This window comes from Chelonoidis abingdonii, chromosome 1 (assembly GCF_003597395.2).
Source record: "Chelonoidis abingdonii isolate Lonesome George chromosome 1, CheloAbing_2.0, whole genome shotgun sequence".
Taxonomy (NCBI): domain Eukaryota; kingdom Metazoa; phylum Chordata; order Testudines; family Testudinidae; genus Chelonoidis; species Chelonoidis abingdonii.
This window is the reverse complement of record NC_133769.1, coordinates 346,083,624-346,109,492: the sequence shown is the minus strand read 5'-3', so window position 1 is coordinate 346,109,492 and position 25,869 is coordinate 346,083,624. Positions and strand designations below refer to the sequence as shown.

At 41.9% G+C, this 25,869-nt stretch overlaps 1 protein-coding gene across 2 annotated transcripts in view; it reads right to left on the bottom strand.

Annotated features, from left to right (window-relative positions):
- Window positions 1-23,340, bottom strand: part of SESN3 (sestrin 3) — an 89,187-nt gene extending 65,847 nt beyond the window's left edge. Inside the window, exon 1 of one of the 2 annotated variants that reach the window (XM_075061729.1) lies at window positions 23,082-23,340. In XM_075061729.1, coding sequence (XP_074917830.1) covers window positions 23,082-23,195 — 114 coding nt within the window. In that variant the 5' untranslated portion in view covers window positions 23,196-23,340. The remainder of the gene's footprint in view (window positions 1-23,081) is intronic. The other variant, XM_075061728.1, reaches the window with a different exon arrangement.
- Between the last annotated feature and the right edge of the window lie 2,529 nt (window positions 23,341-25,869).

Here is a 25,869-nt window from a genome sequence, read left to right as displayed (position 1 = left end):
CCACTACTGACTCTCCTTAAACGGCTGCAAGCAAGGAATATTAACGTTCCCAACCAGAAAATAACAGTTGCGATGCCTGGGATGCCTGTCCGTATATCCTGGGAGACCCAGGTACCCTCTTAGATAAGCCATTGGCTCATGACCATACTGCAGAGCAAAGGCAGCCATGGACACGTGGTCAGGAGCTGTTCAACTTACAGGCTGCAGCCAAGGCAGGAGGTGGCTAATAGATGTGCATTGTGGGCGTTAAGGGTCGCTTTCGATCATTATACTCTACTCGCTCAGACCTACCAAAAGATGTCCCCTCGCTATTGTGCCTTGCGTGGCTCCCACAATCTCTTGTGAGAGTAAGGGAGACCTTGGTATGGCGGGGGGAGGCTGAGGAAACATCACCTGCCGCCTACTACGACAGCCAGACACCGAGGGCGATTAGAAGAGCACACCAGGAGGCGGGCGCATCAGAGGAGAAACCCTTGAAAAGTAGTTTCAGCGCGGGCCCCCAGGGTATGGTGTGACTGCAGTGCTTGTTTCCCTGATGAAACCTATCCCGGCCTCTACTTGACTCCTGTAAGCAACCCACCCTCCCTTAACTTTAAGCTTGCGCATGAGACTTTAAAAGCAACTCACCCTGCCCAACCCTCCCCTTTGATACATCTAACTGAAGGAAAAAGTCAGTATTTTGAAAACTCATTTATTCCAAGTATAAAAAGTCATTTTTATTGCTTAAAATACATGAGTTCCTTTTTAAAAAATCATTCCCTGTAAAAACCACCCTCCTCCGTTGGATGTATCTTGATTAGAAGTATTAATAAGAGGCACAGTTATCAGGTATCCCTGCACATGGGTAGCTTTTTGGAGAGGACTCGGAAGGGTAAAGAAAGACCCATGAAGGCACATTTCAGCTTAATGTCAGCCTTTTGGTTGGGCAGTCCCATGGGGTGGAGTGTTCCTGAGTCTGAAGAAAGCATCGCCCCCCATTCTACACAGTCGGTGTGAGGGGCAGATATGAAAACTTGGGGACTGAGGGTTGGTTAAACATGGGCTGCAGTTGCACTCTGTTAACTCCCGCTGCCTTCCTGACCAGTCGCACTATGCACTAAGGATCTCAGTAGTGTTCACAGCAGCAGCTCCAGCGTTCCATCACGCCAAACTGCAGATCGTTCCTGCCTACAGGCTCTGACTTCCTGCCGTCTTCCATTTTGCGCCCCCATAACCATGCCTCTCTTCTACCTGTCCGCGTCTCTTCCCTCCACCTCTGTCTCTCGCGCTACCTCTCATCTCGAGGCGTCTCTCTCTTGCCTCGCCGTCACCTGGCATCTTTCTTGTATTTTGCATACCACTTCCTTCCAATCATGATTGATGAGTCGCTGTACTGTGCTATACTTCCATGATTCTGAAAACATTTCACTCTCGAGTTCTCTTCTCTCCGCCTTTTGGCTAGCCTTTCCAGATGGCGGCAGCGAGTTACAGAACGTGCGCAGCTGTATTGGGGAGCGTAAGAAGAGTACAGAAGAAAGTATGTTAAAAACCGATACATTTTACCAGAACAATGATTGAACCAAGTGAACCAAAACTGATGCACCTTACGATTAGCACAGTGATTTCACTACAAGGTCGAATTTTGGCATCTATTTAATATACTGAGAGCCTTGTCCTGTAGGTCAAGAGCACACTGCAGAACGACGGTCCCGGTCCTGTAATCTATAATTCAGCTTTCCATGACAGCAATGTAATACTGTGTCTCCCAGGGCTCCCTCCCCCTCACTCCCTCAAAGCTATCTCCCTTCCACCCCTCACAGCGGGTGGCTGTTACTTAGGAAAGCGCCTTGCCTATACACACAAACAGACGGAGAGAAGCCAGCACAAGCCCTCCTAATGCTCTGTGAAGCAATGATTCCAAATTACGATACATGCTATTGCCTGGAGGGGGGGAAAGTTTTTGCTGATCAATGGGGGACCGGGGATAAGACAGCGCCTTGTCCCGAAAACCTAACTGAAAGCCTCTTTTGAATTACCTCAAATATCAAATCATGAGATTTCTGGCGAGGATTTCACCCATCCCAGAAAATTACATGTAACGAACTCCTGTAACTGGATACTGCTAACGAAAGGAATGACAAACGCATGCTTCCAAATATAATTTCAAAAAAACGCTTGTTTATGTTAACCAGGATGATAGAAAACATTCACATTCAACACAATTCAAAAGGTCCCTATCCCATGGCTTATCACTGGTCTGGGATAGTTGGACTTGGTCTGGCTGGGATGACCATAGGAGTTATGCCAGGGGCTCAAAAGCCCTGGTCTTTTGTGGTAATTGAGTACTGTTCTACCTTCGTGCAATCTCTTCCTCCTGCCATCTTCGTTCATTTGCCCCCTCTCAGAAATCCTCCGATAGGAGAGCACGGTTGGAATGGCAACACTGACCTGAATCCACGGCCACAGTATGGGGTACTTTGCCCAAGACACCCAAAAGAGATTGCAGCATATGCAGAACTGCATAGAACCTCAAGTTTTCGGACCTGCTCCAGACCTTACCGTTGCCTCTCGGTTTTCGAGTATCGCATGCGTCAGTTCTTGACTTTTATCCCTACACCACTGCAACGGTACCCTCCTGGTCCTTTTTCAATCATAGACTGAAATTCTTCAATGCTTTCCTCATTTAAGATCGTTTGGAACGAATAATAACACGAAGTTACATCGTAAAGCACAATGAATCCCACACGACCCAATAGCAAGAATCGCAAAATAGCTCTCGTAGGTCCGCTGAGCTCCTTTTTCCTATTCTCAGAGAAACGGCATTTTTAAATGATGCTGCAGAGCTGTACGAGCGTTCACCCACGACGACTAGCAATTGTGTGCTGCTTAGTGAAAACTTGCACTGAGTCCCACGCTGGCGAACACAAGAAACTCAAATTCTTCCTAAAGAACTCCCGCGCACCGCGTTTCCTGTTTAACCTGGCCACAGTGTCATCGAGCTCTTTGACACTGCTGTCCCAAAAAAGTCGGTCAAGAATCCAAGTGGGCTCTACGGCAGAAAAACAATAAAATACCCTTTATCTCCTGGAGGCCAGTAACTTCGATTTCCGTCCACACTACACTAATTCCAAATTAGTAACATCGATTTTAGGGTTACTCCTGTGGTTTTGAAGGAGTACTAAAATCGGTTTAAATAGCCCTTTAATTCGAATTACAGGGCGGTGTAGTGTGCACCATTAATTCGAATTAACGCTGTTAAATTCGAATTTAAGGCGCAGTGTAGACGGGGTCTGAGAGGGAGGTGATGGACATGCTTCCATGTGCCACCTGCTGGTACAGCTGGCAAAAGTCTCTGACTCATGTGCCTACATACACCTACAGTGAAATGTACATGTACACTATCACACAGATAGGAGAACACAGTTACGTAAAATATGAAAGTCTAGAGGCGGTACAGACAGATGTCTAAACACCTTCAAAAGCAAATGCGTTGGGAAGCTATTCTATTACATATATAACACATGCTTGGATTGGTCAGAGTTCACCTTTGCTTTCTCTCTAAAATTATCCAGAAAAGAAAACGGAAATATCTGGGACATGTATTAAAGAATGAAGCCAGAGCACCTGCCACTGGCAGCTAGAGGAACATGTAAAGGAGGACAACTGAAAGAATCCCTCTGAACAGTACCAGAGGATAAAAACTTACAGATTTAGCATAGACGACATCTAAAGCGAGACCCAGGACAGACCAGGATGACAGAGGCTTGTTTATGCCTTAAGTGACATTTGACAGGGTGGGAAGGATCAGAATCAAAAAGTTCAGGTTTTTTGATGTGTCTACTTGCATCTAATCTTTTGTTTCAAGGTACTTTAACAAAGCAGAAGTAACTGAATTTCACAACATCAAGTAGCAAACAGAACCAAAGGCACATAATAAAGGGATAATTTAGAGTGTTGTTTAGTAAGTCCGATATTGTGTTCAATGCACATCTACAATGCTCAGGTAAGGTATAGTTTATTTGCTCCAGAAGCAAAAAATAAGTATTTATGATTATGTCCAGATTGTTTTTCTGCTTTTATGTACATTCATGTGTGTTCAACTTTTTTGGCAGTAACATTTCAATGACAAAACTGCAGTTCTAATCTGAAAAATGATTAAAGTTAGAAAAGTGCCATTTTTCTGAAGAGATCTGTTCACTATAAAGATTCAAAGTCCTATCCCTTCATTTACTGACAGTTTTACTATAGTTAGCATCTCAAAGCCCAAAACAGCCAAGAAAAGGGATCTGGGTTCTAGTCCTTTTCCTGAATCGTTATAATTGTTTACCAAGTTCCAGTGGTGATGGAACAATTTTTATTGTGGGGGTGCTAAAAGCCACTGAACAAAAATATAAACCCTGTATATGATAGACGCCAGGGGTGTTGCCACACCCTCAGCACCCATAGTTCCAGCACTCCTGCCAAGTCCCAGTTATGTCCATGAAACCCACTGAAGATGAGAAGGTTGCATAGGTGTCCCAGAGGGCCGAATCTGACCCAGAAAGTGTTTTACTGGTTGATGATCAGAAGTAAAGAACATAGCTTGATCGCCAAGGGGTTAAGTTTAAAGGGCTGGAAGTTAGACCCCCTATTTGTAAAATGAGCATATTGAAAGGCAGCTGTAAAAGAATGGAAGGTGAGATTGTATAATCCAAGATCATACAGTGAAGCGATTGGTTAATTGTAGCTATGATATTTGCAGCTATGAAGTTTGCTAGTGCAGACGCAGCACTGTTATGGCTCCTGCTTCCTATCATGGTTCTCAAAGTATCAAGCATCTCTTAGCATTGAAAACTAAATTTAAGAAATTTGTCTGCTCTTGCTTTATTTTGCTTTAAAATCTGATCACTGTACTGGTGTTTTACCGTAAAGCCCCCAGAGGTTCTTTTTGTTGATGTTTGCTTGGTCATCTAGCACTGGGTAAAGATGTGCAAGCAATGTTCAGCCAACTACTGTAAACCATTCAAATTGCTGTTTGAGTAGCATGTTTGAGAGATGCTTTTTTTTTTGCTACTTCTCCACAGATGTTCGGGTGGAAGACTGAGAAACCATGGCACTATTTGAATAGAGGAAACTGATAATGTATGTCCTGGCCAACATACTGTCTCAATAAGTCATCTTCTAAAGTTTTCTAAAGTTCTAAAACTCTGTAAAAACTACTGTTGAGTGAATACATACTGTCACATTATAAATCACAAACTCCCATCATCTAACTTGTGGCTGTCACTGGAAAATGCTTCAACGTATCTTTCATTTGCTGGGTGCTGCATAAAGCTGAATTCTATTTGGAGACAGGAAAACATGGCAGGAGCTGATGTGTTTTCTAACTGTCTTTTAGAAAGCTTTTTAAATTAATCAACATAATTGTCATAAGACTGTGTAGGAATCCTTTAAAAAAATATACGAAGATGAACTCCTCAAAATACAAGAAAAGAAGGGAACCTCTAATCTCTGTCATTAAAAATGGGATGTTATACAAACCAGTTCAATTTTAGAGTACCTTCCACAGCCAGCTTTCTGCTTATAAACACCCTGCTCCTTTTGGAAAACATCTCTGAATTACTAAGCTTGGTGTTCCAAGCATGTCAGATATTTTATTAAATTGCCTACTGGCTGGATCTTACTCCATGTGCAGTGTACTTTTATCTTCTTTTGTACTAGCTACAGAAGTGATCCTGATTTGGTTCAAAATTAGTCTTGTATAGTTGGTACTTTATACAAATTAACTCATTCTCTCCCACTGTTCAAGTATGTCAAATGCTCTCTTCCCTAGTCTTGCTGGATAACTCCTTGGACGCCTCAGATGTGGACTGAAGGTCTCTCAGCCTTTGACTGAAGAATTAAAGGTGCTGAATTTTTAACAAAGGCATATTTCTTCCAATTGCCTATCAGGTATTAAAGTTAAATAGGTGTTAAAGATGGAAAACCAGTTTTAAACAGTTCGAACACAAGTCACTCCTCATCTCATCAATTTTTTCAGCCCTTCCCCCACCAGTTAACTTTATTTTCAAGTTTGTAATCAACATTTGCTAACAAAAAATAAAGTGAGTAGTAGAATTACATAAGAATCCAAAATGGCAGTCAAAACAGCATGGTTAAAGAAGTTTTGAGGAAAAAATAAAACTGGAGACAAATACGTCTACAACCTAGTTTGTTTCAAGTGTTTTGGCCGATTCAGTCTTTGCTATTATGGGGTGGGAGATTATTAATTTAAATCTAACTTATTTTAAAGGAGATGTACACCCAATTTGCTGTTTCAGTGCATCTCTTTTCACAAAGAGATAACATTTCCACTCAGACATCACATCACTTACAAGAATTGATAAAAAAAAAAAAAAAAGCATATGGTTGCAGATTAACCTACATTAAATTGACTTAAAACTGGTGGCTGGACAGATACCCAGCTACCACAAGGTGTCTTATTCCTTGTACTACTACTAGAAAGGGAGTTGAGGAGGAAAAAAATAGAATGGGGGAGTAAATTAAGTTCAATAACTTGGCTCCCCTCACTGATGAATGTAGTCAGTACTGCAGATAAGCGTTACTAGTAGAAGTTAGAACCACAGTTAAGTCTGAAAAGCAAATCTCAGTTACCTTGTCTACAGCCAGAATTGGAAGCTGTGATGATTTGGAGGTTATCCTGTAATAATTTATTGACAATGTGTTGGCCTGTTATAGTCATCCAGAAAATCTCTCAATATATTGGTTTAACTCACTGGTGGTTGCTCTGGAATACAGTCAGAAACAAAGAGATGGCTCCAGATAGCCACCCATCAACTGAGAGACTTGAGAGTCTTTAAGGGACAATACCAGAACTGTTAGCTTTGATAATTCTTACTCTGTCTCCATCCAGCCTACAAAAGTGGTTCTCACTTGGAATGACCAATGATCTTCCAAAACCAGGAAAATAAAAAAAACACTCTGGTAGGATTTAAAGGGACACCTGAGAGCCATTTGTTCTGGAGAACCAGACAGACACAAGGACCCACTGAGAGGGAGGCATGGAGGGAAGAAGGGGGATGCTCAAAAAATTTAGGATTCATCGCACATGTAGACAGTTTTAAAATCCTTTCCTCCCCTCTCCCCCCAAAAAGCTTTGTTCATACTGCTAAACAAACAATGCTTGGTTTTCAGACCTTTTTGGTCACTATGCATCTCTAGTCACAGATTTCTGACAAGATGACTCTTACGGCTGGTCTACGCTGGCAATTTACGGTGCTGCAACTTTCCCGCTCACGGGTGTGAAAACACACACCCCTGAGCGCAGCAGTTTCAATGCTGTAAAGAGCCAGTGTAAACAGTGCACCAGTGCTGGGACCCATGCTCACAGCACTGGTAGTGATGCCTCTCGTCGAGGTGGTTTTTTTAGAGCGCTGGGAGACCTCTCTCCCAGAACTCTGCCCTGACTATACAAGCCACATTAAAGTGTTGGCAATGTAGACTAGCTCTTAGGTGCCCCCAACGCAAGCACAAGGCCTAACACTGGAGGTGGTACATTCAGAGACCAGAAAGGGGACAGAGGTGCAGTAGCCCTGTAACCATGGTTAGAGTACACTGCAAATAAAGAAAAGTGGCCTACGCAAATCTTTCCAATCAGGTTTAATTTTACACAGCTGTTGTGTATGTAAATTTGAAAGTCAACTTGACTTAAGAGTTAAACACTATTGGTTTATATTAAAAATAAGTTTGCCCCAGTTTTCAGCCTCTAAATTAGGTAACAGAATAGTCCAGCAAATGTTCAGTAGAATAAGAAAATCCAGACGCTGTCTTTCAGAGATCAGGGTTTTTACTCTGGCCAGCTAGCAGGTATTTGCATGTTTGATGCACAGTTGATTGCAAGACATGAATGTATTGTAGTAAAGCATCATGTCAAGTGTTCTTTCAAACTGGATGAGAGCCAACTATTTTGACTGTGTGGGATCCTGGTTTCATTAGAGATCTACATAAAATTTCTAAATTCAAGAGCAAATTACTATTTCTCTGATCAACAAAGGAGGGGATTTACAAACTGAAAAGTATTTCAAACAAATCTGAGGGAATGATTTTATTAAAAGCTTTTTCATTTAAAAGGATTAACTATATTAAAACAGATTTAGAACCATATGTTAAGAAACTCTTCAAATATATTAATTAGTAAAAGAGGGAATATATTAAGAGTATGAAATCTTGAACATATTTACAAGTATACACTGTTAAATTGGGTCTGGTTCAGCATTCTGTATGGGTGCTTTCATATTTAATCATTTCCAATGGCCAAATTCATACAAACAAGAGAGGATACATATGACTTTCAGTTCTATTTGTTGATCTTCAGTTAAAGTGGCTGCAATGTAGTCACAGCACAGACACAAGACAAGGCATACTTACATATCAGGTAAAACAAAGCAATCAAGTCAAGTGGCAGAGGCAACAGCTTGGTGAGTACAGCAAGAGACACAGGAGTCTGAACCCCCACGGGATCTTGAGGCAAAGATAATGGACTTTGAGAAATGTATAAAGGGAACAAAGAGACGTTCTAGTTAATCGTCACTTAAAGGACAGAGGGGACAGGACCCTCTGATTCTGTGACCATTGGATCCTCCTACCGGAAGAGCTAGAGATGCTGCTGCCTTAATGTGAGAAAGCTGTTTAGATACAGATTGTAGCTTGCTAAAGTTAAGTATTAGACACTAGGAAGTGTATTTTATTTTATTTTGGTTGTTATCTTTTTTTGTTTATTACCTCTGCTTAGTGTCACTTAAATCTGTTATTTATTAAAAAACTTATTCTTAGTTTTACTACAAACCATCTCTGTGCTGTGTTTAGGATAGTGCGTCCACGGTGGGCGAACAGGCTGGTGAGTGTGCTGTCTCTTTGGAGGTAGTGAACCTAATTTCTGAGAGTGTCCAGAGAGAGGAACAAATGCTGCAGAGACATTTCTGGGCAACTCTAGAACTGGGGTTCACTGAGTGTTACTGACAAGGGAAGGTTTAGACTGGTACAGTCTCAAGGAGTTTGCTGATGAGGCAGACAGACTGGTGTGGCAGGAACCAGACATACAGTCTAAACTCTAGCAAATCTCTCCCTTGCTGAGGCAAAGAGGTAACACAGTAGCTTAGGTTTTGGGTTCCCTGAACAGAGTGTCCTAGGGCTGCTACAGCAAATGATTATGTGGAAAGATAACATTTGGGAAGTACTTCAATGTATTTCTAACTTCTCTTACTGTGCTTTAGCTGGAAACTAGCAGGAAAGCCTGTGGCCTGGTCTACGCTAAAAAATTACTTCAATATAACTGTTTCTCAGGGGTGTCAATAATTCACACCCCTGAGAGATGTATTTATACCAACCTAAGTGCCAGTGTAGACGGCACTATGTCAGCGGGTGAGTTGCTTCCTCCAACATAGCTGCCTCCTCTTCTGGATATGGAGTTAAGCTGATAGAGTGTGCTCTCCTGTCGGCTTAGAGCATCTTCACCAGAAGCGCAATAGCGGCATAGCTGCACCATTGTAAATTTTGTAGTGTAGACCTGCCCTGTGTCTTATGTCCTTCAGGCTCCCTGTTTACCCTAACAAAGGGCTCTGCAGGTTACCATTTGTCTATGGACCACTGATAGGTTTAGAGCAACAATTCTTGTAAAGGTAAAAACAAAAAAACCTATGCTGCCTTTAAGTACAAAGGCCAGGAGAAATCCAGACTTGTGACTAAAACTTATGAGGGATAGAATAGCTCTTTAGATTATCTTTTGAGATGCAGAAAATTTCCATAGGGAACTGACTTATAATTCTTCTTAAAATTCAGGATTTTCATAATTGATTGAGATTAAACATTCATAAGCATAATGTATATTTTCATTAGTGCACTTCAAATCAAAATTAAATATAACTGTGCCGTTCTTAGAATGTTTAAAAAGAACTCGGTTCACCTTTATATTTCACACCATAAAAGTCAATTAGTATAAACCCTGAAGTTTAATGCTCACTAAGGAGCAGTGGACATGAAGATTACTCAACTACCTAATGTTTTCACACACACAGTCACATTATAGTTTTTAAATTTCTAAAATTATTTAATCTATAGAGTTGTCCACCAGCCAAAAAAAATTAGTGTTCATGATTGAGGAAGAAAATACGAGTTGTCTTGACCTAAAGCTTTTTTTTTTTTTTTTATGGCTTACAAAGCTTGACTCAGATAGGCAAATCTACATTCCTTTGTGTAAGAAAACTTGTTCATTAAGTCTACCTCCAAAACATACTTTAGGAGCATATTTCTAGCACACTCGATTACTCTTTACATGCCACCCATACATACATCACACAGTTATTTAGGACCAGTGCGTCACCAGTTTTTGTATGATACCTTATATAATACATATAGTATAATAATATTGTACACAATAAGTTGGTTCCACAGATTGTATTCTTTAGTGATTCTCGTGAGTATCTGGACCCTGCGGGTCCTAAGTCCACAGGGACATTATGATTAAAAACAGGAGCAGTAGTACAAATGGAAGATGTTTCAGAAGGCACTCTCAGGATGAGGTCCACATTATGAAGAAGTCTAAAGCCCTGTTTTAGACTGTGCTTTAAGGATACTTTGTAATGTTATTCTCTTTTCATTTTGAAGGTATGTTTAAAGTCTTCTTTAACTACAGCATTCAGATCCAGTGCTCTTTACACCTCTCCAGATCTGTTTAAAAAAATTCTTTTGTTTGAGACAGATCTCACGGAATGTTGAAAACGCGTGTTTGTTAGTACAGCGCAAATAAAACACACAAGCTACATTTTATACTTCCAACAGTTCAGACAGCAATAACTTATGTCCTTATGCAAAAGTTGTACGACTAACTACACAGGTACAATGGTAAAATGATACAACCCCCACCCCCCACTGTAGATACTTCTATACCAGTATAATTGTATTTAAACCAGTATAGCTTATTCCCCTTCCCACACAGGAATAAGCTAATTGCATCCAGACTAGAGGTTGTACAACTATCAGGTTTTTTTTTTTTAAATAAAGTTACACTCTTAAGTGAATTATACTACTACAAAATTTGCATGCAGAACAGGCCTGTTTTATATATTGAGAAACTAAGTATCTGAAGAACTGAAACAATTATGGAACTGGAATATTTCACAAAATAAACTAAGTGACAAAAAAATTTTTATAAGTAAGATTTTAAAGACAGAGTCCTCTTTCAAGCCAGAAAGTGGCAAATTCTTATTAGACAAAAGTTTATTATTTGCTTTGCGTGTGCATCAAGTGAAGAAGCATGTGATACCAGTAACATTTTCCAGTGGGATAAAGATGAGACATGAGTGTTTCAGTCAAACAAATCTCCCCAAAATGGGTCCTCCAATTTCAGTAAACTATGAATTAGAGAAAATGTGAATAAATAAAAATCTCCTGAGTTTGAGCTAAAATAAAGGAAGCTGTTATCCTGATAGTTCTGCAGTAGCTTAACTATGCAGCATTACAGGCTAAAGACTTTGCCTACATTGGTAATCTGCCCAAATCTAGCAACCCAATAGCCAGTCACCAACACAGCTACACTCGTTCACAAGACAAAATCAGCATAGAAGTTCCATTGATGCTAGTCAGACTACTAGCAGAGTTTCTGCACAGATCACAGCTTCCTCATCTACACTTGGGGTCTGCACCAGGGCAGTTACATTGGTGTCTTGACACTGACTGCTAGAACGAGGGTAAATTTCTGATGTAAACAAGGCCTTCAGCATAGGTTTTCTTCTTAGAAAGACTTCAGTCTGCACCAGTCATGATCAGTGAAACTTGATTGGTAGGACAAAGTCCTAAATAAACACTTATGTACAGTATCACTTAAATTAATTTCAATTAAGCATATCAAAATATTGCAACTCAGTATCAATAATTGCTGCTACTAAGCCTTGACTATTTGGACAGCATGATCCTGGAGAGGTGAAATACTGTGTGGGATCTAACCCAAGTTTACAACTCTTCATTTTCATTAAGAAGCCTATCTCAAACAACTAAGTGGAGTGGTGGGTTAAAACAGACATTTAAAGTAAATATTCCTTGAACAGTTTCTTTAAATTAAATTAAAGTAGTCCTCCAGTTACCAAATCTCTTGAGGATATGTCAGTAATGATACAAGCATGTGACTTTTGTACAACAGTTTACTTTCCAAATGAAACTTTCTTTAGCCATCTATCAAGCAGCTGAACGATAAGCAGCCAGAATTCCACTATTGATTTTTGGACATAACTCAACTTTGGTTGCTATCTACATAGAGAAGGATGCTCCATAATGGAAATGGGTTTCACTCTTATGTAATTTCTGTTAAATGCTCTGCTTAAGATTTGGTGCAGCAGCAAGCCAGCCAATTCACAACCCCTATTCTGGTCTATTTAGAAGTTCCCACGTAATGATCTTGAAGCACTGGGGGGGTGGGGAGGAAAGAAAATCCTGCATTCATATGGAATATGGTCTTCAAACCAAACACATGCCCACTTTGGATAGATTTAGTTTAAAAATGGATCTTTAAAATCATCATTTTTGAACATGGCATCCTATGTACCACCAATATTAGTGCAAGTGTCCAGGCTAAAGTGCCAAAAAGTCCTTTATCTGGTGATTAATTTTAATAGGGAAAGCTAATTTTTGTTAAGAACGAACATCAGTTACTTTTCTAGTGTAACCCTTCTGCCCCTCTGAGTTGGCAGCAACAAGGGCCGGGTTCAGTATCCAGGGGTTCCGTTTCAATAACACCATACATAACCGGCTCGAGCCCCCACCCAGTGACCTGGGACAATTACATACCACACCCTCCTGGGCGCCTCTAGGAGGCAATACTTCCCCTCTCGCAAGCACGGAGTCTGAGCGTAGCGAAATCTTTTTAATAAAGGAAGGAAACAATGCGGCATCCCATTGGAGAAACACCACAAACAGAGTTATAACACAAACCATAACCACCCCCCCAAGTACATTTAGCAATGTCCTTTTCCCCTTAGGGTCTTAAGTCCAATCACTCCAAAGTCCAACAACCCAAAAGTCTCTGGTCAATGCCACCACAGAATTCAAGAGTCTATCTGTAGAGGTCCCTCCCCCCAGCCTGGGTGAAAGGGGCACCTACGGTCAGGCCAAGACCCCTCTGTTCCGGTGGTTCTGCTTCCCCTTCTCCACGAACTGGCTCCGCTACCAGCCACGCTCTACTCTGCTCCTCCGCCATCACCCAAACTGCCTGCCCACCAGCCGCCTCGTGAGCTGCTCAGTTGTCCCTGCAAACTGCTCGCTCCGCTCAGCTCTGTGGGCTGCTCCACACGTCCCACAGCTATCGCTTCTGGCCCAGCCGCTCTGCTCCACCAGTTGTCCATGGTCCGCTCCAGCCATCTCCACAAACCGCTCCACTCCGCCAGCTGCTCTGTCCACTATGCCTCAGGATCCCCACAGTAGCTACAAGCACTCAGTGCTCCCAGCTCAGTAATTCAGCTCTTTGTGATTTCAGCAACAAGTAGGGGAGCCCCATGCTAGTGCACATTAGCCCAGTGAGTTCAGCTCAGCAACCTGTATTAGAGTCTTAGGGAATAAAAAATCAACTCTGACATCCACCAGTGGAGAGAGGAGGGGAACTAGTGCTTCTAGCTCCACAAGGCGAACTGCACCACCAGCACAAATACCTGTCCCCAACCTCTCTCAATTCACTGGGTTTTGGAACCCTGCCCTTGCTAGCAAGTGCCATTAATTTATACTGAAGACTTCTCGTCACAAAGCAGTCCGTAGTTCCCAATTCACACACAGGTGGCAACACCTATCTATCCCGCCCTAACAATGAAGAAATTGGGATCCCAGAAATGTCAAATAACCATCCCAGGCTCCTTGCTGGGCGTGCCTATGCAAATATTTGAGACCTCACATTCCGGACATTCTTTCCACACTTCCCATAATTCACCACCAGATGTCAGGGCACAGCTCATCCTGACTCTGCTTACACTAGCATGTTTAAAATATTGGTTTACCGTTAACTATCCAACAACAAAAACCCATTTGTGGATAACGCCCCTGTTCTTATCACAGTTCCATACAATATTGCAGTTATATCTGCATAGCTTTTCTGCAAACTCTACCTAAGGTGGCACATGCCAACAGGTTCTCTGCAGAGGAAATACTAATAAAGAGATTTTGGAACGGATGGGATTACAGGTGCAGACTAGGAGAATAAAATAAAAATCACCGTTTAGGTCCCTACTGTGATGGTTAAGAAGTCATAGCACTAAACTTTCTTCCTCCTACAATTTGAGCTTCTTTTTCTGATGGGCACTACTGTAGTAAGGACAGACTTACCCACCCACAGAAAACCAGATATTCAGCCCCAGAGAGTGAACTATGGCGTGTTACAATTGTTAATTGCCCTATTATCCACAGTGGACATGATACAGACAATAAATGCACAACCCAAACCACCTCACTGAGCAAGATCAGGGTAGAATGGAGAATTCAGTGACAATTCCCTCTTCCTCCAACTTCCAAAGACTGTGGAAATGAATATCCAAATAAAGAGCAGTATTTGTGACCTTTCTCCTAAATGGAAAGGAGAAACTTAATACTTAACTTTCAAGGGACTTTTCTTTTGCAGCTCTCAAAGCACATTGTCACAGTAAACAAACATTAGCTCTGTTCTACAGATAAACTAATCACTGAATTTCTCTCTCAAATTCCCCGTCATAATAAAACTAATTAGCACTGCAGAGAACAAAACCCAGGTCTCCTAACTCAGTCTGGTGAGTTAGGAGAACATACCAATAATCTGTTGAGTACTGGAACATATCATTTACTACTAACAGGAGTAATAGTTAAAACAGTAGGCAAAATACTTGAAACAGTTTATATGGCCCAGTGAACAATCTAGAGGCCGCCTATGAAAAAAAACCCTCCTGGCCACCTGTATTTTCTTGCTTCCCTATGATTCAGGCAGTGAGATTGGTGACAACATAAGAACAGCCACACTGTGTCAGAACAATGACCCATCTAGTTCAGTATCCTGTGGGCAGAGGGACATACTGGTCGCCGCTTCCAGCAGCTCCTACTGGCCTGGAGCAGTGAACCGTGGCCAGTGGGAGCCACGATCGGCCGGACCTACGGACGGGGCAGGTAAACAAACCGGCCCAGCCCACCAGGGGCTTTCCCTACACAAGCGGCGACCCCAGCTTAAAAAACACTGGCTTAGGACTTAACTATCTTGAGTAATTTTGTACTGTCTACAGATTTTGCCACCTCATTGTTCCAGATCATTTATGAATACACTGAACAGCATAGGTCCCAGTGCAGATCCTTGGAGGACATTATTTACCTCTTTCCATTATGAAAATCTACCATTTATTCCTACCCCGTGTTTTCTATCTTTTCCTGGTACTGACCAGTTACTGATCCATCAGAGGACCTTTCCTCTTCTCCTGGGACTGCTGACCTTGCTTAACAGCCTTCGTGAGGGACCCTCTCAAAGGCTTTCTGAAAGTCCAAGTACACTATATCCACTGGATCACTCTTATCGACATGCTTGTTGACACCCTCAAAGAATTCTAGTATAGATTGGTGAGGCATGATTTCCCTTTATGAAAGCCATGTTGACTTTTTCAATACATCATGTTCATCTATGTGTCTTATAATTCTGTTCTTTACTACAATTTCAGACAATATGCCTGGTACTGAAATTAGGCTTGTTGGCCTATATTTGCCAGGATCATCTCTGAAGCCTTTTTAAAATTGATGTTATAGTAAATACCTTTCAGCCATTTGGTACAGAGGCTGAATTCATTTAGCTTCTGTGCAACAGCCTTGCCTTCTTTGAGTGATCATTTACACCTCAAACATCCAGTGGCCCCACTGACCATCAGGCATGCTTCTAGTTTCTGATGTATTTACATTTTTTGCTGTTAGTTTGTGTGCTAGTTCTAACTCTCTCGGCTTATTTTACTTTTCACATGACTTGCCAGAGTTCATGCTCTATTGTTTCTATTTCCCTCACTAGGATTTGATTTCAAATTCTAAAGGTGCCTCTAACCACCTCTTTTATTCTGCTGTTTAGACATGACGCATTGTTTTGGTCCTCTTACTGTTTTTAGGATATACATTTAATTTGAGCCTCTATCATGGTGTTTTTAAATAGACTTCATGAAGTTTGCAGGTATTTCACCTTGTGACTTATTTTTAATTTCTGTTTAACTAGCTTCCTCATTTTTGGGTAGCTCCCATTTTTGAAGTTAAATGCTACCGAGGTGGGTTTCTTTGACATTTTCCGCCATCTACAAGGATGTTAAAATTTACATTATTGTCGTTATTACCAAGCAGTTCAGCTATATTCACCTCTAGGACCAGAGCCTATGGTCCATTTAAGACTAAGTTAAGAACTGCCTCTCCTCTTGTAGGCTCCAGAATTAGCAGCTCCAAGTAGGAGTTATTTGTGGTGTCTAGAAATTTTATCTCTGCATCCCTTCCTGAGGTGACATATACCCACTCAATATGCAGATAGCTGGAATCCTCCATTATTATTTGATTTTCTGTTTTTGAAGCCTCTCTAATATCCCTAAGCATTTCACAGTTACTGCCAACCACCTGATCAGGATGGTGACAGTATATTTCTACTGTTATACTCTTATTATTCAAGCATGTAATTTCTACCCAGAGACTTTATGGTATAGTTTGATTCATTTAAGATTTTTACTTTATTTGACTATTCTCTCTTTCACAAATAGTGCCACTTCCCCACCAGCATGAATTACTCTGTCATTCTTGCACCCTGGCATTACCCTGTCCCATTGATTATTCTCATTCCACCAAGTTTCAGTGATGCCTATTACATTAATATCCTCATTTAATGCCAGGCACTCTAGTTCACCCATCTTACCACAGTATTTAGACTTCTACAGTTATTAGAAATCCGAGGCACGATTATTGCTAATTGAAAACTTTATACCCTGTCAATATTCAGTTGCTTGTCTTCATGTGTTAGATTTAAATGGGATTCTTATGTTTGACTATTCCTCACTAGCTCCTATCTGTACTTTGCCAACTTCTTTCCTACACACTTTAATAAATTCATCCCTAAGGGATGTCTCCATCTCAACTGTGTGCCCCTCCACATCTCACAGCTATCGCCATGCCCTTAGTTTAAAAAATTCTCTCTAACCTTTTAATTTTACATGCCAGCAGTCTAGTTCCATTTTGATTTTAGCTGGAGCCCATCCTTCCTGTTTAGGCTCCTCCCTTTCCAAAAGTCTTCCCCAGTTCCTAATAAACCAAAAACTCTCTTCTTTACACCACTGTCTCATCCGTGAATTAAAACCCTTCAGTTCTGCCTGTCTTTCTGGCCCTGTGCATGGAACTGGAAGCATTTCAGAGGCTGCTAACATGGAGGTCCTGGACTTTATTCTCTATTCTTTCCCAGCAGCCTACATTTGGCCTTCAGGTCCTTTCCCCTACCTTTCCTTGTATTATTGGTACCTACATGTACCATAGCCACCGGCTCCCCCCCAGCACTGCATACAAGTCTATCTAGATGTCTCATGAGATCTGCAACCTTCACGTCCAGCAGGGAATTAACTATGTGCCTCCGTTGGCCATCACAAACCCAACTATTTATATTGCTAATAATCAAATCCCTTGAGTTACTTGCTCGTGGTAGTAACTGGGGCTCCCTCCCTAGGAGGGGTATCCGTAGAGCGAGAATACCATGACATCACCTGGAAGGAGGTTCCCAACTATGGGACTGTTGATGTTCTCCATCCCCAAGACTTTCATTCTCCCAACAGCACAAAATGTCAGACTGGAGTGGGAACACTACTGAAACTCTGAAAGTCTCCTCAATGTAGCTTTTTGTCCCTCTTACCTCCTCCAGTTCATCCCCTCTAGCCTCAAGCGCCTATATTGCATCTGAGGGCTATGAGCTGCTTGTATCAACTGCACACATACAATACCTGCCTGCAAGGTAAGTCATTGTTCATGCTGCACTCAGTACAATAAACTGGATACCCCCACTTTGCTGCTGGACTTCTGCCTGCATTATTTTTACTCTTGCAGGTTTTTTTTTTATTTTTTGGTTTGAGCTTGTTTGTTTTTGTAGGGAGAGGGTGTTATTGACCTAAATTTAGAGTACGGTGCAGGAATCCAATACATTTATTGTCTAGCCCTTCTTGTAGTTAGGTTACACTACTTAGCCTCCCCCAAGCCACTGAACTCTCACTGCAGCCAAACTCTCCTTACATTAGTAGCACTCTCACTCCCTCTGTATTGTCTGTTGTAGCTGAATTTTGCCCCAGGGGACAACATGTTCTTCTCTTCATTGCAAGACTATGACACGTCAGTAGAGGATATTTTCTGCTCAGACCACCAATGAAAATTTAATTGTTCCATTTTCTAACTTCCAACAATTGAGATTAGAAAAACAAAAACAAACTAACAAAAAAAGATATGTTTACTCATGGATATCATAGGCTGGAGGAGGCTGAGTCTCCCCAAACAGCCCGGCATGGCCCCATCCACCCAGTGCTCTAGGGCTGGTGGCACTCAGGCGGCCCAGGGCTGGGGGTCTGGCAGCCACAGTGGGGGTGCTCTGGTGGGGAGGGAGGAAGGGGAGAATGAGGGCCAGGGGCTAGCCTCCCCCAGCGGCCAGTTTACCTGACACCCATGTTTTTACCCCACTTTTTTGGAATAAGTGGAAGAACACAGGAATGCTCAATATCGGTGTATATGAGAATCTCATGCTGAGAACAATAGCACTCTGATACCACAGAGCAAAGCCAATAATTAAACAAGGAAAAAGAGTACAATTATCCAAATGGATTGTAGTATGGAAAGATACAGAGCCGCGCAGTCAGAAAAGTATCTAAGACCATTCTTGTCTTTTCACTTCAGTTATTAGAAGAAAGGAGTCGCTGCTTGCTGTGTACAATTTTGTAAATGTTTCCAAAAAAAACACTAAGAATTTTGATATAATAAAATGATTTTTGCCTAAAACCAGAAATATTGTGCCAGCAAGCCAGGCGTATACCACAGGATAAGAAACTATGGCACGTGGAAATACTGCCAACTCCAAGTGTTCAAACATCATGCCTCAGACCCTCAAAAATCATGAGATTTTTTAAAGAACTTAAAAATTGGCATTCTATTAAATTTGCTTTCTAGTTTTTGAGCCTTCAGGGTTCAAATTTCCAATCTTTTCTTTGCAATCATATGTGCTAGAATTTTTTTTTTTTTAATGAAAGCTAAAATTCTCACATACTAAAAAGACTTAGGGGGCTGGGCTTCTAATACAAACACTAAATATCACAAGTTTGGTGATAAAATCATGAGTTAGCAACTCTATTCATATTTTCATGTCAAGGTGTGCTAATTCATTCTGAGAGCTCCTTAAAAAACAAAAAAAAGGCACATCAGAGATTTCAGCAGGTGACTAATTTTAAGAGACCATAAAATGGAAGAGCTGTGATATAGCTCAAAACAGAGAAGTGAGACATCATGACCACTAGGAAGAGTGATGCGCACATAGGAAGTATACAAGACCATCTGAAGTCTTCAAAAATTAAGCGTAATATTGTAAAATGAAGAGATCCATTCACGAAACTAGTACTTTGACTATTAGGTCCCTAAAGAAAAATCACACTGTATAATTCCTTGACAATAAACAAGGCAGTGTGTGGTCTGGCAGGTGCTTCCCACTTCCCAGCCTGGTTCAGCCTACTCTGAAAGGCAGTCAAATCCAACTGGCTGTACTATTGTGGCATTTCCTTAACTTAGCTGGATGACATTCCTGAAAATCCACTTAAATTCTACAAAGCAAATATCAGCATTTCACCTACCTCTGCTACTCAAGTGGCATGTATTACCTCACCTTTAGTCTGCAACAACAAAACTAGCTTGCTAGATCCCTATAGCAAGACTGTATTTATTTATTTATTTATGCTAACCTTTCTACAATGGGCTCTCCCATAATGAAATAAGCATTCGTTTTCTCCAGAGATTGAAAACCTCTTTAAAAAAGGCATAACTTTGATTAATCCAAAATAACAGACTATGCACTCTAAATCTAATTTTTCTCCATTTACATCTTTCAATATAAGATACTCCAATTCACCCAAAGGAGTTTAAATTCAGTTTGTCTGTTCTGAATTTTATTGTAAGCTGAAAGACTTGTTTTCCCTCACTGCCATATCACCCCATCCACCAACAGTTGTTGCTAAAACTATACTTTAGCAATTTAAAATACAGACTCAAACAGATGAGAGTAGGAACAGATTCATAAAGTTTTATGAGCAGTTATTTTTCCAACATATTGTCATGTTAGCTTTAAAAGATTATTGTCATAAGACAAGGTGAAGCAATAATCATCTTCTTGATTTCAATGTATATCCTAAAATGCCATGATCAAAGTTTGCATTTCATTTCCAGCTGAGAAGAATTCTGTATTTTCTATTTGTAAATTACTTAATGTAGTGCAAAAGGTTAAAGTTTACACTAACTTTATTACACCAAACATTAAATGCTTACAGTGCAAATGAGACAAGCTTTATATTGCTATCAAGTATCAGAGGAGAAGCCGTCTTAGTCTGTATCCACAAAAACAATGAGGAGTCCAGTGGCACCTTAAAGACTAATAGATTTATCTGGGCATAAGCTTTTGTGGGTAAAAAACCCATCTACGAAAGCTTATGCCCAAATAAATCTATTAGCCTTTTAAGGTGCCACTGGACTCCTATGTTTGTTGGCTAGCCTGAAGGCCACAGGCCATAACGTCACAACCAATTCAATCACAAATTATCCCTCTTAAGTCACTTGCTCTTAATTTAAATTTCAATAACTGCCACTGGAATTATGAACCCTACAGCAAGAGTAGCACAGTCCACCAGCAGGGTATTCATAAGGCAGGCCAGCAAAGAGAGCTGCTCACGTCCACTTAACCAACTAGGCTCCTATGCAGTGCCCAGCACCCTGATACCCAAGAATGCCACCATTATTCTCCATAATTTACTTGCACAGCAACATTTCATCAGAGGATATGCTGGTAAATAAATAATCATTCATAATCATTACTAGGAAAGTAATGCATGTTACAGGCTAGCAGAAAGTATATTATAGCCACAGTTGCTAGTATTAAAAGGCATAAAACAAAAGACCTACTCACCAGTTTGAGACTATGGCTTTAAGAAATTTCAGAACAATTTAATTTTAGAAATAGTAGGACTGCCAAACACCAGTTTATTAGTCAACAAAAAATGTGTTTTATCTGACAAGAAAAAAGCAAGTTCTCCTCCCCACTCTTTACATAGACCAATTTGACACCGATTAATTTGTTAAGCCAATCCTTTAAACATGTCAAGTCTCACAGAGAGAGCTTCAGGCTTTTAACTTCTCGAAAGTTTTTCTTTAAGTGTTTGTTTTCCTCAAAACAATTAATTAGCAAGTTAAAATTTGGCCCTGCAGTGAAATAGTTAACATTTAGACTGCAATGATATGCACTTCTCTGATCCATTACATTTCTCAAAAGCTGCACTAGGATGAGCTGAGTACGAAGTATCCGCTGTAATACGATATAAGAGTTTATGGGGAAAATAACTGCACATATCAATTGTACACATTTAATAAAGAGTTTCTTTCCCTTAAAATATTCTATAAACATGATTAAGACACACCCCTCTCTCTCACGCATTTTAAATATGCTTCTCCCCCGCCCTCTACACACCTCTTTTCCAAAAACCAACCCCTTTACCAAAAAAAAAAACAAAAAAAAAAACAGCAGCCCACTGCAGCAAAAAGAGGCTTGAAAAACAACTTTGATTGGCACTTGGCCTGACCCACAGAGGAAGAAAAACAGTTTTTGGACAAAGAGTGCAAATATTTGAGCTCACTGACTTACATGCTTTCTTAATATTTACAAGAACAACCCTGGTGCAAAATGTATTTAGAGAGCTCGACAAGAAAAAACAATATTGCATTTTTCTCAGTCTTCCAGTCCTGATGCATTTGCACAGCTCAGCAATTTTAATTCATTTGCACTGAACAAACAAAAAGCACCTTAACTAATGTTCCCAATTAATCAGATGTTGAGAGGAGGTAGTAAAGGATTGGAATATTCGCAAAGGACATTCTGATCAGGGGACCTGTTAATAAACAGCTGATTTTTTTTCAAAGGCTTTACATTTCAGAGAATCAGTCTGAAAATAAGGTGGTTTTTTTTTTTTTTTTTTATAAATTGTAGTGATACATTTATTTTTACTAAGCGATATGTAGATAAACTTTCTAACCCCCACTCTATGAGAATAAACCAGAGCCAGTGTTTCTGATGATCTATCCCAGTAAACACTTTTGCTGAAAAACATACATACACATACCCAATACAAATCCCCACGTATATTTTATTTCTCAGGCAGAATCGCTAATAGGAGAAAAGCATAAAAGGGGTGGGGGAGTGCGAACCACGAGAAACCAAGAACCTCACTAATGTGAGATGTGCGTTCACCGGGTAACAGGGACAGCAATGGGCCGGGGAACATCTCTCACACAGGGGAGAGGCAGATGCAGAGATCAATGAAAGCAGAAGGGAGGGATCTTCGCCAGAGGGCCAGCGTCGGGTGGGAAGGACGATCTGTCCATCCCCGCTTCTCTACCATGCTGGGTTGGCATCCCGCTCCCATCCTGGGACTATGGTCCGTTCTCACTCACCTGCCACCCCCGGCCCCTCCCGGGCCCCCTCGCCTTCCTAGGGTGCCTGGCTACCTCGCTCTTTCCCCTCAGATCTACTTACCCTCCTCTCCGCCTCCCGTGCGCTGAGGGGCCAGGGCCTTCGCTCCCCGCGCCCGGGTCCCATCTCCCTCGCCGTCCCCCTCGCACCCCCCAGCGACCCCCGAGTCCCAGTATCCCGCCTCGCACCCACATCTTTTCGGGTCCCGCCCCCTCGAGCCCCCAGCCTCCCCGCTCCGGCACCGACCCCACCGGGTCGCACCCCCCCAGCAGCCCGACCTCCCCCACACCACGTCCCGCCCTCCTCGCATTCCCAGCGGGTCTGCATCCCGGCTCCACCGCCGTCCCCGCCAGCGGCGCCCCGGCCCCCCGGGTACCTGTCTCAGCACTTTCCGGCAGTTGCTGCAGACCCGGTACTCGCTGGCGGAGGCGGCGCTGCCGATGGAACCGGCGCTGCCCCGGTTCATGCTGCCCGACGCTCCGCTCCTCATAGGACGGGGGCCGGGTGTGCCCGGGTCGGAGGAGCTGGCGGGGCTGGTTGCGCTCCGCTCACTGACCCGCTCCTCCAGCCGTCCCCATCCTCCAGCAGCTTCCCCGTACGCCGCTCCCGGGCAGCCCCTTCCCCCCCGCGCACATCCCTCAGCCCTCCGCCTATCACCGCGCTCCGGACTCGCCCATTCTCTCTACTAGCAACCAATAGACAAGCTCGGTCGACGCTGACCAATTGCCAGAAAGCTCGCCGGCTCCCGTCTCCGGGCAGCCTCAAGCCGGGGGCGGGGGAAAGGGCGGGGCCGAAGCTCAAGGGGGCGGGGCAGACTCCTATCTCCGGGCGGTCTTTGGGCTGGGGACTAGGTCCAAAGCACGAGGGCGTGGCTTCTTCCAGCCAATAGAGGGCGACAGTCGAGGATATGCAGATAAGGCACAGGAGCTCATGCTTACTAGGTGTCAGTCACACACACCTCTTTTAACTCCGGCTGCTGGTGGGATGTGGCTGACTCAAGGAAGAGCCTGAAATATGAAAGAGAGGGAAGAAGGAACGGAGAGAGGGGGAGCTGAACGGAGGAGGCGAAAGGGAGAAGAGAGGAGAAGAAAGGCCAAGAGAAAAAGAAAAAGAAAAATATAGTGCTCATAAACACCCCAGATAGCAAACCACCATTTCCTCATGCAGAAAGGGGGAGAGGGAATTTGAGCCTTGCACCATGCCTGAAAAGCTAGCAACTTCTGAGGCTGTCAGACCCAAGGAGGAAGCCAATCCTAGCGTCATGCAGGGCTGTTTACGCCAATCAGGGGTCTTTTAACTCAAGCAGGTCAACTGATCTCAACTGCTGTCATTGGGAACGGAAAGGGGAGCTGTGCCTCATAGCCACGATCCAAATCTTATACAGTGCAGGTCAACAGATGAGAGTCAATACTTTGAACTGTACCCCAAACTTAATAGGAAGTAAACACAATTGTGCAGCAGAAGCAGTGTGATATGCTCTACCACCAAGCAGACACATAGTAGTTCTGTCCTGGCTGGAGCTTCAGAGTGGCTCTCTGAGCACATTGCAGTAATCCAATCTAGAATTTAAAAAAGTCATAAAGTACCATGGCAAGCTTCAAATCCCAGAAGTCTGGTCATAGCTGCAACCAGATAAATTGCTTTTGGCCTCCAAATTTCCTGGTTTGCAGGAGCAAACAAGGGTACAAAAGCCCTCTCCCCTCCCACCCCCCACTGTAAATCTTTTGGGTAGAGTAGACACAAACCCCTTCTTTGAGGAGGCTACAAACACCAGATTCTTCCCCAGTTCATTAGCATCAACTCCATCTTATTTGGATTATTGTCCATTTCCTCCCCAATGGGCATTAATCAATTATTTATTAAGAGAGAGATACAGCATTATTACATCCTTCCTCCCAAAGGTGTACAGATCAAATTGCTTATCTGGAGAAAAAATTGCTCTCTGGAAAAAATTCCTGCTTTGAGGCAGTTGCTTGCACATGTAGAAACAAGACTGCTGTGCTGCCAGGCAGGGTGAGATTAGACATTTCCTTTAGGGGAAGTTGGGACTTGGGAATGTCTGGAGAGTATGTATGTTGCCTCAGGTTGGGAGGATTGTTAAAAAATGATGAGTCAGGTTTTCTATCCTCCATGCTAACGCACAGAGAGACAGGGCCTATAATTGGGACAAAGACAAATATCATTTACGGGGCAGGGTGGGTGGGATGTAGCTCCCCTTTTTCTGATAATAGTGGTGCACATTTTTTATACCACAGGTCACTATAATTTCCCCCATTTATGGGCTATCATAACTTTAGATTTTAGGTTCTAAGCACTTATGAATATGTATTAAACATGTGGGTAATCCTAGTGGCTCCAATACAGTTCTGGAAATTAATGATAGGATAGTCTATGATCTCTACTCTGAAAAATAATACTATAAAGTCATTTGATCTATCTGTGGCAGAAACCTAGCACTCTAATATTATAGCCCTCTGAAATCCCTAAGATAGGTTTTACTATTTTGTTATGTACATTGTTTTAACATTTTATCTTGTTAAAGTAATTGTAAATTGGCTGTAAAAGAGTTATAATTTGGTTTCATATTTTTATCTTTGATAGTATCATTTGCTTTTGCAAAGGTAAGCAACATAACATTTAGCTAACTGATTTGCATAAAGGGACACTGTCAAACAGTTTATGTCTCCAGAGCAGATTAAATAAATACAAGGTCTGACTATCTTTAAAAAATACTGAAAAAGTCACCATTTGACTAAACATTTATACCCTTCTGAAAAAGCACAGAATATTTTATGCTAAACACACCTGATGTAAAAAAGGCCTCAATCCTGTAACCATTTCCACACAGGCAGACCCTGCCAGCCAGTCAGAGCCCTTTTGACTTCAATGGGATTCAGTGCAAGTGCATGGGTTCGCCTCCATGGATCCATTTGCATAATCAGGGCCTAAATGTGTGCTTATTATGCAATTATTGATGTATAAAAACATATCTGGGGTTTTCCACATCACTCGAAGAATTCTTTTTTGCACTAACACAAAATCTAACCATAAATGAAAATGTTATAGTGAAGTATTATTTTACGATTAATTATCTTTATCGGAGTCCAAAAAGCCAAAAATGCCAACCAAACAAACCTTGAACCAAAAACCTATGCCAGAGATAA